Genomic DNA, 14,306 nt, shown 5'->3' on the forward strand with positions numbered 1-14,306 from the left:
CCTGTTGCCTGTCATAATTCCACAGGACATAATTCCCAGCAGGACAATGCTGGCCTGGCACTTTCAGATGATGGCTCATGCCGTCCAGAGAGGGCCTCATTTCAAAAGGGAGAGGCTAACTAGATCCAGAACGTGGTCTTCTCCCATCGGATGCTAGGACCTATGCACAGCACCCACAGTGAGGTGCTGAGGGAGCTCTCTGGCTGCTTCTTATCTGAGAAGTAAGGATTAGGACCCCAAGTCTGGAAAAGATCAAATGACGGTGTAAGATCTAGATGTCGCCACCCAAGGCTGGCTGAGGTATCTGGAAATGACAACTGCTTGCGGCCCACTGCGGGAAGCGGAGCGGTTCACCTGTGGACAGCCCACCAGAGCCCATGCAGCCCACTGTGCACTGCCACTTCTGGAGCAAAAGGTGGGGTACTGGGTCACTTAGTACTGGGAGATACGAGGCTGTATTATTCAATAACTGAACTGTATTGTCTTATAGCCCCCTGCCCCCAGACCCCCCTGGGAAACCCGTGTATGTTACGGATTATAGGTTATTGAACAAGGGTGGCCTAGCAGGCTGGATCTGATGAAGCTGAGATAACAGACCTGAAACATTCGTGGATGAAAACAGCTTTGTTGTAAATTCACATTTATTAAATAAAAAAAAATAAATAATAATAAGAAAAAGAAAACAGCTTTGTGAACCAAAAGAATCAAGGCTTGGGTATGCAGTAGATAGTCTCTAGGAAACTTTAGAAACAATAGCATTGCCACCAAAAAGTCTTCACCCACGCCTTACACCTTAGAAGAGGGAAGAAGGTAAACAGCCACACTAACTCGAAGTGAGGAAGAAACTTTGGTAGCCTTGGCTTCCCCTAGGATACAGAAAAGGCTTTCTTTGGGTTCGAGGAGGATAGAAAAATATATACAAAGGTCTGCCAGTTCCCCAAGCGTGGGCTTTATAGCCAGCCCTGGTCTGTCTTCCTTTGGTGTGGTGACATTCTATCTTTGTTTTAGAGCGAGGGCTGGAGGGTGATTTTGCTCCGTAAGACACTGACAAGTAATATTCGGCCCGTCCGAAAATGACAGTGCTACACACTCCGTCTTCAGCAACAGCTCTAGTCCTGCTCGGAACTGCAAGTCTTCTGCTGGGAACAGTGGCTTTCCTTTAGGTCTGGGGGTGCTCATGTGGGGTGGCCTTACCGCTGCAGGGGAACAGTGACACATCGGCAAGATTACGTTGTGCAGAGGCCGGCTGGGCCGAACGCTGTCGTGACGCCGCGGATCTCCGCCGCTAAACCTGGGACTGGGAAGTTTCCTGACAACGTCCTCTCGCCTGATCCTGAAAATACCCCACCTCGCCCCGTAAACAGCATGAAGCAGTCACGGGATCATAGTGCCTCAGGATTAAGGAGTAACAAGAAATACGGGCACTGAAACTGAACCCTTACAATATGAAAGCAGGACCCAGCCTCGTGTCCAGGATCTCCTTGCCTGCCCTTTATCTAAAGGAATTCACTGACTTGAGGCAGAGATCCAGCTGGACTGCACACTTCTAATCATTGGAAGTCATTTGCTTCTGCAAGAGATAAGAACCTAGAGGGGCCGGCGCTGTGGCATAGCAGGTAAAGCTGCCACCTGCAGTGCTGACATCCCATATGGGCGCCAGTTCCAGTCCTGGCTGTTCCTCTTCTGATCCAGCTCTCTGCTATGGCCTAGAAAAGCAGTAGAAGATAGCCCAAGTCCTTGGGCCCCTGCACCCACATGGGAGACTTGGAAGAAGTTCCTGGCTCCTGGCTTCGGATCGGTGCAGCTCTGGCTGTTGCAGCCAATTGGAGAGTGAACCAGCAGATGGAAGACCTCTCTCTCTCTCTCTCTCTCTCTCTCTCTCTCTGCCTCTCCTCTCTCTGCCTCTCCTCTCTCTATGTAACTCTGACCTTCAAAATATAAATAAATCTTTAAAAAAGAAAAAGAAAAAAAATGAACCTTGATGGCCAGCACTGTCCTAGAGTGGTTTGTCTAGGGGAACTCCAGGGCCCGGCAGAGGGTGGATGCCACCTGCATGCAACCCCCAGACCAGCTGGAGCCCACCTGGCCCCATAACTTCCCTAAGGAGCACAGCATCGCTGACCAACCAAAGAAGGGTCACGGGTACCACTGACCAACCAGGAACCTGGACACGAGCTGATCGCGCACCTCTCAGCCCCAACGTCAATCTGTAAGAACCTTTGCCTTTAATTCTGGGGAGCCTGGGAATGAAGCAATAATTGCTGGCTCCTTTCTCCACACTTTGCAATAAACACCTGCTTTCTTCCCTGACCCCGACATCAGTGATCGGCTTTCTAGACGTCAGGTGAGTGGACCCAGTTTGGGGGTTCCACAGCGATGCCTCTGACCAGTTTGGGCTGCTGTACAGCAACAAGACTCCCCCAGCACAATTATTCTGCACGTGCAGCAGAGAAAGAAGCCAACCCTGCACCACTCCCACTCCTCTCCATCAGCCAGTCTCCTTTGTGAATCGTCACCCCAGACCTGTCCCTTTAGGCTCCTGAATGGTCTGCCTACCCCCTGCCCAGCTGCTCATAGGACAAGCCTGCTACCAGGATTGAGGGGGCAGGGACTAGACAGGGAGATGGCCCCCCACCCCTTTTACGAAGGTGTCACTTTATGTCCGACCACTCTGCTGCGGGTGGTGAACTGGAGGGGGCAAGGCTGGCCGTGATTTAGGAAACAGAAGCCTGCACAGTTGTTCTCTCCAGCCGACAGCACGCACAGAAGCTCCCCAAGAAGCTTGACTGCCTGACCCCACGGCAGCTGAGGCCAAGAGCACCATGGCTGAGGGAAGCCGCCCCAGGCCCCCGCCCACCTCGTCCTGGCCACCTGGTGCCCGGGAAGGAGCACGAGGCCCTGGGAGCCAAAGCATCTGCTCATCGCTCGCCGCAGCCCTCCTTGCAGTCCCAGTGCTGGGGTCTGGCCTCGATGGTCGGCCCCTGGAGCCAGGTTGACACAAACCTGTCCTCAGTAACGCAGCTGCTCTCTGAGCGCTGGCAGGTGGTTCTGAGTCTTCATTAGCACCGGACTCTTTTTTTTTAATTTGTAAAGATTTATTTATTTATTTGAAAATTAGAGTTACAATGAGAGATGGAGAGAGAGAGAGAGAGAAATCCATCTGCTGGTCCACTCCCCAGATGGCCACATGGCTAGCACTGGGCCAGGCCGAAGCCAGGAGCTTCCTCCAGGTCTCCCATGCAGGTACAGGGACCCAAGCACTTGGGCCATCTTCCACTGCTTTCCCCGGCCATAAGCATAGAGCTGGATTGGAAGTGAACAGCTGGGACATGAAGTAGCACCCGTATGGAATGCCAGCATTGCAGGTGGCAGCTTTACCTGCTACACCACAGTGCCGGCCCCTGGACTTTGCCCAAGGAAAATGGCCAGCTCAGGGCCTGAGGATCTGCCCCTGACCTCCTTGCCTGGCCCATCCTGTGTCTTCCAGTGCCAATGAGAAAAGATGGACAACATTTTTCTCCATGGACCAAGCGTTCTCCATGCAACCCCACTGCACCAAAGCCTTGTGTCTCATCCCCAGGTACAAGAAAGCCTTGTCCTGCCAAGGTCTCTCTCCATCTTGTACCCTTTTCCCAGAAAGATCTAGGACATACTAGGGCTCAGACAGGTATTCCCCACCTCTACAAGAGTCCCACCACTGACTGTGTCCCCCCAGCCTCCACTCCCCTCTCTGCCACTGCCCCACCCCTAGAGAAGTGCAGGGCTTCGGCCCCAAAGAGGACAAGGGCAGGCGAGCCTTGCAGAGCTGTTTACTAAGAACCAGCTTCCTGTACCCTGGTGCACGTGCACATGGGCACACGTGTTTGGGGACAGTGTGGTCCTCGGTGGATGGTGCGATCAGATAGCTGTGGCCAGTCCCAGGCGGTTGTTGGCCCTGTCGAAGACACTGTAGTACGCCCGAATGAAGACATCCCCCAGGATCCACAGCTGGGAACCGCCCTCGAAGCCGCTGTAGCACAAGCCCTTGTCCTGGGAAAGGCATGGCTGGGATGAAGCTGCAGCCCAGGCCGCCTGCTGGGCCTCAGCGCGGGCATCTTTCCACCCCACTCCCACCCCAGGACTCTCTCCTCTGTTATTTCGTCTTGTCCTTGAAAGAACCTTCCCAGGTGAGCCCATCAACAGATCAAGACATGGAGATTCAAACCATAATGTGACTTCATCCAAGATGACCTGGCAGGGTCATGCAGATCTGAGCCCCTCCCCCACCCCCCACCCCCTCCCAGGCCAGCTAAAAGCCCCTGGACAGAGCTCTGGTCCCCAGGCTGGGTGCTTGTGAGTCATTTGATCCCCAACCTCACTGACTTGCGGGGCCCAGGTCCTTCCCCCTCGTCCCCCTACCTTGTTGGTGTAGGCGGAAGGCGACAGTGGGAACTTCCTGCCGTTGATCTCAAAGACCACTGCAGGCTTGCTGCTCAGGCTCTTGCAGCTGAAGCCAAACTGAAGAAGCAAGCAAAGGCCTCCTAGAAGGGGCAGCGCCATCTCCTGGGCAAAGACCGCCTTCCTCTGTGCCCCAGGAGCCCCACGGGGAGGCTCTCGGGATGGGTGTGGTCCCAGGAGTGGGTCCTCCACAGACTCAGCAAAGCCAAGGACGCACCCCGGCATGGGACAAAGAGGAGTTCGCCTCGGTGTCGCCCCCTCCAGGTGTCAGGGGTCACTGGGACCCCGGCAGCACCGGGCTACCTGGGAGGCGGAGGGAAGCAGAGCCAAAGTCTTCGGCTCAGGAGCAGCCCTCCCAGTGCACTGCGAGGTCGGGTCAGACAGCAGCTGCTGCGTGAACCATGGGAGCTCCGACAGCAGCGCGGGACGAAGCCCAAGGGCCGCAGCGAAGGTCGCCGGGGACCTCCTGAGCCCCGCTTAGGACTGGGCTCCCTGGCCATTTCCCTCTCCCACCGCTGTCAGGTGCCAGGGGCCCGCTTCGTGGGGGCCTTGGCGGGTGGGGCTGCGGCCTTACCTCTCCATACTCCCCCTCTGAGGCCCCAATGGCTCTCTGGATGTGGAGGATCTCGCTGTCGGGACCGATCAGCAAGGAAGTGCCTGTGTCCAGGATGGCCTGGCAGCCCCGCTCACAGGCCACCACCTTGCCGTCCACGGTGACCCTGCAGGGGGCCAGCAGGAGCACCTCGAGGCACGTCCAGCACCCCCACCCTCCACTGCCGCCCTGGCTCTTCCCCACCCTTCCCTACTGGGCTCACTCAGGACATCCCACTTTCCAGGGGCCAGAAATGTCAGTAGGGCGTCAAGTCCGTGTGCGTTAGAGGTGGAATGAACCCTATTCTGGCTGCCTAAGGATTTGATGTCCAGTTTCCTCCTGGCCGTTTACTTGCTGCATGTCTCAGGCAAGTTATCCCAGAGCCTTTGTGTCCTCAGCCTTCCCATCTACAAAATGGGTACATTAGCAATTCCCTCCTTGACTTCCTCAAAGGGTGGTCATGAGCTTTGTACTCCATGTCAGTAAATTAGAAAATGGGGATAATAACAGCACCCACTTCACAGGGAATTTGTGAGCATTAATGAGATGGTCAAACCATCACTCAGCACAGTGCCTAGCAGGTAGTGAGTGCTCAGTCAGTGGAACTAGTCTCATCAACAACAAAGGTGGAAGTGTGACAGCCTCACTGACAAAGGCCACCTACTTCAGATTCTGCTGAGTGGCCCTCGAGCTCCTGCACCCGACACAGGGCCCCCGTCCCCACTCCTGGAGTCAGCCTCTGGCCGGGGGCCACACAGGATGCCTCTCACCCACCTGTCCAGGGTGAACTGCCAGTATCCCTGCACAGTCACGGGCACCCAGTGCAGGTCGCCTGTGTGGTATTGGGAGTCGATGCCGCCCAGTGTGAGCATGCTTCCCTCGCCAGACCTGGAACCAAGGCACAGTGACACGCAGCCCAGCGGGAGTGGCCAGCCCCGCCCCGCCCCCCCCCCCCCCCCCCGAGGCCTCAGAAGCACTCCCGAGCCTCCCCACACCCCTCCACAGCCAGGCTTTGCTCTGACGTCAGCCACAGCCCTTTTTCTTCTGGGCCCTGAAGCCCCGACCTGGGCTCAGGCAGCACCTGGAACCCACAGCCCAACCAGAGGGGAGGTCATGGAGCAGCCAGAGCCCAACCCCTTCTGTTCCTCCTGGGCTCTGTCACAGGCATGGCCGGGATACCCTCCCCCAGTCTCCCTCACCTGCTTCCCACACCATTGCTTGCAGCTCCTGGAACTCAGCAAGGCTTTCCCAGCTGCAGGCTCTGGCACATGTGGCCCTCGCTGCCTACAGGGCACCATCCCTCCATCCCGCACCTGTTATCCCCCAGGGACACCTGCCCGGCCTCCCACAGTGCATGGTGCGTGCAGCAGTCAGAAGGGGCTTCCCAGTCCTTAAGCCTGGGACACACCCAAATCCCCCCTTCCTACAGAGTTTGATTAAAATTGTGGGTGCTCTTGTGTCTGTCTTCCCTGTTAAAATGTAACCTCCGTGTTCACATTGCAGATTGCTGATGCAGCCCCATCAGCGGGCCTGGTCCCTCCACATTGCGTTGGCCCAGGAAGCATCCAGCGAGTGACTGAATGGACGGTTGGGTGCAATGTACCAATTTACCTCTCTCCTGGGGTCCCCTGGCCTCAGCCTCCTGGGCATGAACCCCTTCTCCCCATCCTGCCACCCATCCTTCTGTCCAAGGTGACCCACGTCATCACAGGGAACAGGTAGGTAGAGTGTGGGAACCCTGGGCCAGGAGAGGAGCCCTGGGCCCCATGCCTGGCTGTGTCCCTAGTTCCCAAGAGACCCCAGTTTCCTCCCTAATGAGAGGAGGTTCAGCTGTAAGATCTGTGCCGTCTCTAAGAGTCTGCACATCTAACGGTATCCACAGATGATTGCTGAGACGTTGCCACGTTGGGGAAAAGAAGGCAAAGGTGCCTGTGCCAAGACAGCCGAGGCTAACTCAGAGTCCAATGCTGGCCCAGGGAGCTCCCGCTGCACCCATGGCCACATCCGGGCCTTGAACAAGAGACTGGATGTGCCTGGGAACAAGGGAGGGTTTACTTGGATGCTGGGGACAGCCCCTGGGCTTCGTGTCTCTGAGTAGGGCCCACTCCTCAGCTGGCGATCTCCACCGGGTCGTCACAGCCCTGCCCCGGCTGTGCTCAGCCCCTACCTGCTCATGTAAACTGAAAACAGGTCCTGGGCCACCAGGTGCTTGTGCATCATGTTGTCAAACACCGGCACCGAGTGAGGGAAGGCGATGTTCGGATAGCCCATGCCCAGGATCCCGTCGAACTCCGAGTAGACGAAGACATCGCCAGGCTCCTTGGTGCTCAGGCCCACAGTCTGGTGTGTGTCCACGATGCCAGCGACCTGCAAGAGTCATGTTGACACCCACCAGGGAGCCCCCTGCAGCCAGAAACAGCCAAGTCCCAAGGACAGGGGTAGCCAGGCCCAGATCAGGAGCTGGCGTCAGAGTTTCGGCCTTGCTGGCTTTGCCTCGATCGCTCGTACAGGCAACACAGTTATCTGAGCTTAAGAGGAAACACTACCCCCACCCCACTCCCTTCCCAAGACCCCGTGCTGTGGAAGACAGGAGCCAGTTCATTGCTGCAGGGAAGGGGGTGGGGAGTAGACCTCCAAGGAAGGGGGTTGGACCAGGGATGTGCCAAGGCCCTGTGTGTCATCTGTGGCACCTGGGCATCACAGAGGCACACAATGTACAGGAAAAGCAAGGTCACATCGTGCATCCACAGGGCCCCAGTGGGGACAGGTGTCTCTCAAGCTATGCAATGCCGACACCGAGCACTGATCCTGGCTGATCCTGGCTGCACGCTGCCAGGAAGCGCTGACCCCAAGGCAGCTCCTCAGTCTTCCCAGCCCCCTGGGGTAGGCCCCTGTGTCCCCCAGCCTACTCTCCGCCACCCTGTCTCTAGCCTAGACCACCACCGAAGCCGGTTCAGGCTTCCCGCTCCCAGTCTGGCCCCAGATAAACCACTCTCCACAAAGGCAGAGTGGCCAAAGAGAACTTTAAAAATGGACGCCCAAGTCACGCCATCACCGTGGCAACCATAGTGCCCCAGGGGAGCCTGAGGGAGCTCAGAGTACAGCCCTTGTAAGCCTAGGTGGGGGGAGGGGAAAGGCAGGTCCTTGGCCCCTCTTGTCCCTCACTGGACCCCCAGTTCCTGTAATGAGGTCCAAAAAACATTTGTGAGGTAAATGAGTGAATGATGATTAAGCTCAAGAATAAATGGTTCATTCTTCCAGTGTGTGTTGCTGGGCCCTGTGGATGTGGCCATGGGCCTGACCGGGGGACGGTCCATTCCTGTGCCGGGGGCGGGCAGCCCTCTGACAGCCACAGTGACTGAGTCACAGGGAGCCCGACTGCAGGAAGAGGAGGCGGGGCCTTTGGAGATTTGGACCAAGGGGGCCGCGTGCTGGAAACACCTCCATTTTACAGAGTGGGATATTGAGGTCTGCCCAAAGCAACAGAGCTCACAAGAAGTCAGCTGTACCCGCCCCGGAGATCTGCTCCTGACCGCAGTGGATCTCCTCCCCCAGGTGCTCCTGGGTGAGTGGGAGACCCCCCACATGGAAGAGACCTCAGCTGTTTCCCTCCCACACCTGTGCTCAGAGCCCCCTGCCCCCGTGGCTCTTGTGATAGCCCCAGCTGCTCCAACCCCGACTCCCCCGCCCTCACTCGAGCCAGGCTAAGCCCCCTGGACTTCCTCGTTGTCCCCTCAACCCCTAAAGCCCTTCCTGCTCAAGACAGGCAGCTGGAGGACCTCCCATTCCATCCCCTCAGCAGCCCTATCCAACGCTGGTCCAAACAGGCAAAGCCCAAACCAGCCTGAGGCCTTCTTGCCACCTAGGGGGAGGGAGGGCCTGACCCAAGGCACACAGGTGGACACAGCCAGGCTCGCCACAGCAGAGGCACAGGGCCAGCTCTCTGGGGAGGAGGCAAGTTTGTGCCTCGCCCCCCAAAAAAGGAGAAGAAAGCAAATGGCTGCAGATGGTGGCAGAGGAAAACGAATGTCTGGGCAGCAAATCCCCCTGCCAGGAGCCCTAATTCGTCAGCCTGCGGCAGGAAGGAGAGGAGGGCGGCTGGCTGCTGGCTGGCTGGCCCCTCCGCCTGAGCTAGCATGTGGGCAGGACCCAAAGGGCTCCTGGCCACTGGCCACAGGAAGGCGAGGTGCACCCCACCCCCAGCCAGCAGCCCCACTTACGGTGACCGTGTCGTAGCCCAGGACGCCCTGCATGCTGCCTGTGCCATACTGGATGTACAGGGGCTTGTGCATGTGCTGGAAGGTGGAGGACTTGGTTGGGTCAAAGCGCCGGTGGATTTCTGAAACACAGGTCCAGGCTTAGTGACGTCCTATCCCACGGCAGTAGAGGCCAGGGCAGGACCTCGGTCCAAACACGCTTGCTGGCCACCCTGACGGCTGGTGGCAGAGCAGCCCTCGTCTAAGCGAGGTTGGGGCCAGGGGTGGGGGTGGGGAGTGATCACTCACTGCAGGCCTTGTTCTTGCAGTAGATGGAGGGCACCCAGAGGTCCGAAGAGCCTGTATCAAACACGACGGTGAACTCCTGGGGTGGTGTCCCAATCTGGATCTTCCCAAAGTACTGAACCTGAGGACATTGAGCTCTGGGTTAGCATGGGGCACAGCAAGGGAGGTGGGGGCGGGCAGGGGTGCAGATGCTGGGCACGAGTGGCCCAGGTTTGTCAGGCCCTGAGCTTCCTGCCCCAATATCTGGGAGGTTTCAGGAAAAGAATGGGAGAAGGATGCTGGGCATCCTTCATCCCTGGCCCCCATCTGGACTCCACCAGCAGGCGCAAGTCCTGCCTGGGATAGGAGGAGGATGGACACAGAGGCGGGGCATCGCCGAAGCTGTCCCTGCCCCACCATGGGGACAGGAGGTGGGGGTGACCTAGATAAGGAAACGGGAGCGGGGAATGGGGCGAGAGGCTGCTGGTTTCCTGCCAGAAGTGACAGAAGAGGCAGAGGCGAGCTCCAGAATGCAAGAAGGCACAGGGGCGTTCCCACCTGGGACCTGCGGGAGAAGAAGGCGGTAGCTGCGTCCTGGGCAGCTGCAAAGCAGGCGCCAGCTGTCCCCAGCCCGGCTGGGCCTGGACCTGGGAGCCTGGGAGGCAGGCGTGGCCTTTGCCCCTTGTGGCACTTGCTGAGGGCAGGGAGGCGGCCCCCACAACCCGCAGGTTCTGTGACGCCCAAAAGAGGGCAAAGCCAGGGCCTGGGCGTCCGTGGCTGGCAAGGCTGGCAGCACCACTCACATCCAGGTAGTTGGTCAGGGCCTCATTGGCCACCATGCCGGAGTGGGAGCGCTTCCTGCTCAGTTCGACCTGGTGCTTCTTCAGGAAGTCTCCCAGAAGCCCGTGCTCCTTGAGGGCCTTTCTCAGCGTGTTCCCTTTGTACAGCGGGATCCTGCGGAGACAGGAGGAAGTCACCCAGACGCCAGCCCAGCCTCGCAGGCCATGGCATGCAAGCCTTCTTCTATCATCACCCAAAGCGAGAAACTCGTGCCACGCCAGTTCACAGACCGATGCGAGCCCCTGCTTGGCGCAGTGCCCTCTGCGGTTGCTACTTTCTTCTTTCCCTCCAGGCTGGTGGAGCCCACTAAACATCCTCCAGAGCCTGCTGTTAGGAACTCTCCAGCCAAGCAGCTGTCAGCTCCAAATGCGCGCTCTGTGTGCCACCGTGCCCGGCACGCACAAGGGCAGGGGCCGGATCCCCCCTCCAGACCACACTGCCTGCAGAGGACCCGGTGAAGCGCCAGGGCGAGCCTCCTGCCCCAGGACCACCCAATGGCCCCATTCTCTGCGTAGCTTTCGCCATGGGTCAGTGGCAATTCTCCAAAGTATTTCTCAGCCCAGAGCCAGTTCCCCAGGGACTGTCTGGGGGCGTCGAGGTGTCGGATGACGGTGGTGGGCAACAGGGAGGAGGTGAGGAAGGGAAACAGCCACCTTGCCATGGAGGCCGAGGCCACCGTGGAGTTCCCAGCTCCTGTCCCACCTCCCAGTGCCTGTGCTGAGGCCCCTGGCATGCCTAGGATGTGGAGAAATTCGTTTTCAGAACCATCACAAACAGCGCTGGCTGGCTGGCTGGCTTCATTCTCATCCCCTCTCAGGGGTCCAGCTTCCACAGGGAGGACCCCGGGCTTCTCAAAGCTGAGCACTGGAGGTGGTGCAGTGTCACAGCAAGAGGCCTGGCAAGGCCTCCTGGGGCCAAGTGCCAGCTCCTTCACTTGTAGCCTTGGGCAGCTGAGAGACACTCCCCCCACCCCCAGACCCAGCAGCAGTTTTCTCACCTGTGAAATGCAAATAACATTGACCTAACCCGTGGGGATTAGTGACCGCTCAGGTGAAGATCTGGCTAAGTGCCTGGGACCCAGTAGCAAACAGCTCAGCAAACACCAGCTATAACTTTTGGAGGCGAGCCTAGGGCCTTCACCCACAAAGGGCTGGCTGCCGCAGAGAACTTTAACAAACGCATGTCCAGCTCCTGCAGGCACCAGGCACTGTTTAAAGCATTGTTGCACATATTAACTCTCACACACACCTTCTAACATCCCTGTGAGATGGACTAGTTTCACAACGGATGAGGAGGAAATCCAGGCACAGAGTTAAGCTGGTGAAGGGGCTGAGGATCGACGCCGGGTGGTGTCACCACACATACCACGCTAATCTTCCCGGGCTGCCCATCCACTCTTTGTCACCAAGGCACGGGCGGTAGGGACAACGTAGAGGCGGGGGCCCCAAGGTGCCCAGGCAAGATGGACAAGGGTGCTTGTCCCAGGAAGCTGCTGCCGTTCCTCCCGTGACTCCCCAGGACCAGGGACAGGACCTGCCCTCCCCCCACCCGGATCTGACAGTCACCTGGTGATCTCCCCACCCTGGGAGAGAGCGAGGACCGCAAGGAGCACCACGAGGCACTTCATCCTGGACGGCAGGCCGGCCACTGCTGCGGCCAGCGTCCATCCCCGCAACTTTTATTGAGAGAGCAGAGCGCCGCTGGCTAGAAGCCCTGACTCCAGGGCACTCCAGAAACACGGTGAAGATAGCACCCTCACTCCCTAAGACCCACACTGATAAGGGCCACAAATTCCACCAGGTGGGGGCTCCAAAGCCCGAGGGTACACACGCCTGATCTCCAGGCTGGGACAGGTCAGCACTGGCCTCCTGATCTGATCTTCCCTTCCAAACAGGACTTCTTGAGCCAACGTAAGAGAGGCTGCTGCCGGGAGCCAGCTGCAGATTCCACCTGCTGCTCCCGACAGGCCCCACTCCGGCCTTGTCCATCCCCACCCCCCACGCCCTGGCCGACAGTCTCCCAGCCCCAGCCTCCCCGCCCCGTTTTCCAGGACACTCAGTCTGTTCCCAGAGTGGCTTCAGAGGTAGCGAGTGCCTGCTGTGTCTCACCTGAGTAGTGGGCTCAGCATTTAGACCACCGGGCAGCTGTGCTCCAGATCTAAGAGAGAAGGCCGGCCTGAGGCTCATGCGTCCCTAGGGACATTGAGTCCATTCTGGAAGGGTGGTGGGAAGCCAAGGGGTAAACAACAGATCATGTTAGGACCAGGAAAGCAGGCGGTTGCCCCATACTGGGAGCAGGAGGGAACCCGAAAGGGCTAGTCGCCGTTAGGGACAGGGTAGGCAAGAGCCTGTCTCTTGGCCCCACCCACTCAGGGGTGCAGGGGAGCTCCTAGGAAGCTCATGTGCAGAGAGTGGTGCTGAGTAGACCTCCCTGAGCCCAGGCCTAGAGAGAGGGTGAGGACGAGAGGGAATGGGAGACTGCAGCCATGAACCTGGGGGAGAGGCTTACGGCCCAGGGTTGAGGGGAGGCAGGGAGCGGCCAAGTCGGGATGAAGACTGCGTAAAGTGGGCGAGACAGGAAGACAAGAGTTCCAGGACCAGGTGTGCAGAACAAACCCAGCAGGTGCCCGGCGCCTGCAGGACGGCGTCTGTGAGGTGCAGGCCAGGTGGAGGTAGAAGAGAGAGTAACCGAGACCGCAGGCGACATGGGCTCCCGTCTGCCGGCCGCACTCATGGGGTAGACACCGGAGGTTCCTGGTTTGATCTGTGAGGGCCTCAGGAGGAGCCCTGGGAGGTGGGCAACAGAGAACTGAGTGTTTGACCTTGAGTCAAGGAGAAGCCAGGTGTGGTCCCTACCACGACAGTGCCCTCCACCCACGCCCCTTCTCAGAGCTGACGGCCCAGCTCCCGGAAGGCTGGGACCTTGCTGCTCCTTGCACCTGAGAAGTAACTGGACACAGCACGGCCAGCTGGCTTTGTAGCACCCTCCCTCCCCCAAATGAAGGACACAGAGAGTGACATCAGTCCTCCACAGTCCAGCCTGGTTCCCATTTTCATCCTGAGGATGCTGCCCTGCTGGCCAGGGCCTGCTCCCCCTACACCCATGCCCCGCATCCAAGCAGTGGTTCCTCCCACACATGCCACACACCAAGGAATGCATGCGTGGTGCTGCACATCTTCTCAAGATGCAGCAGAAGTGCCAGATAACCTGTGTGATGTCCATCCTCAAGGTGAGGACTGGGGGCTGGGGGAGGTTGGAGGGCTGGCCGGAAATGCAGACAGAGCTTGGGACCGGCCCGAGCACCCTGGTCTAAGGCCCTGCACACCACACTGCAGGGCCCAGCATGCTATGGCGATCCCATCATTTCTAATGTCACGACTGGGGGCAGCTCGACCTGTAGCTCGCCCCTCCCACTTCTAGGCCCCACCGGGGACTGTCACACTCCTGAGCAGTGAGGCCTCTCCCGGCCTGCTCCATCAGCAAACTCCCTTGAATGCTGACCCTGGACGTCCCACTCAAACCCTCCCCCGCCGGAAGGTGGTCCTCACAGCCGAGAACCAAGGTCCCTTAATCCTGGCAGCTCTGCGTCTGCTCACGAGACTGAGACAGTTCCCAAGCACTCAGGTACACGCTGGAACTCTGCCCCGAGATCACAGAGCCTGGAGAGCTTATCCGTGGAGGGAGGCAGGTCAGGAACCACCGAAAGCTTTTTAGAAATGCCGTGATAAGATTTCATCAATGTCTGGTGCCGTGTGGGGACAGCTCCCCTTCGGCTAGACTTCTTGCGCCGGGGGATTGACCGACAAAAGCGGATAAAAGAAGCCAGTGCCCGGGCAGGTGTGTGATCTCCCCCTGGATGCGAGCCATGACAAAGCCGGCTCGAGGCAGCTTCTTAAGCATCACCTGTGCATCTGTGCACAGAGACAGCACTTCCTTCATCTCCACCCCAGGGAGCC

The 14,306-nt window shown here is 58.6% G+C and overlaps 1 protein-coding gene across 1 annotated transcript; it reads right to left on the reverse strand.

The window, feature by feature from the left end:
* Positions 1-3,792: 3,792 nt before the first annotated feature.
* On the reverse strand, positions 3,793-12,050 carry LOC100354542 (chymosin). The gene is made up of 9 exons (XM_002715787.4): positions 11,916-12,050; positions 10,314-10,464; positions 9,535-9,652; positions 9,250-9,368; positions 7,197-7,396; positions 5,804-5,917; positions 5,012-5,156; positions 4,399-4,497; positions 3,793-4,029 (listed from the first exon to the last, which is right to left on the reverse strand). The coding sequence occupies exons 1-9, from the start codon at positions 11,975-11,977 to the stop codon at positions 3,898-3,900; spliced, it is 1,140 nt and encodes a 379-aa protein (XP_002715833.2). The 5' UTR covers positions 11,978-12,050; the 3' UTR covers positions 3,793-3,897.
* Positions 12,051-14,306: the final 2,256 nt, after the last annotated feature.

The sequence above is a fragment of the Oryctolagus cuniculus genome, chromosome 7 (assembly GCF_964237555.1).
Source record: "Oryctolagus cuniculus chromosome 7, mOryCun1.1, whole genome shotgun sequence".
NCBI lineage: Eukaryota > Metazoa > Chordata > Mammalia > Lagomorpha > Leporidae > Oryctolagus > Oryctolagus cuniculus.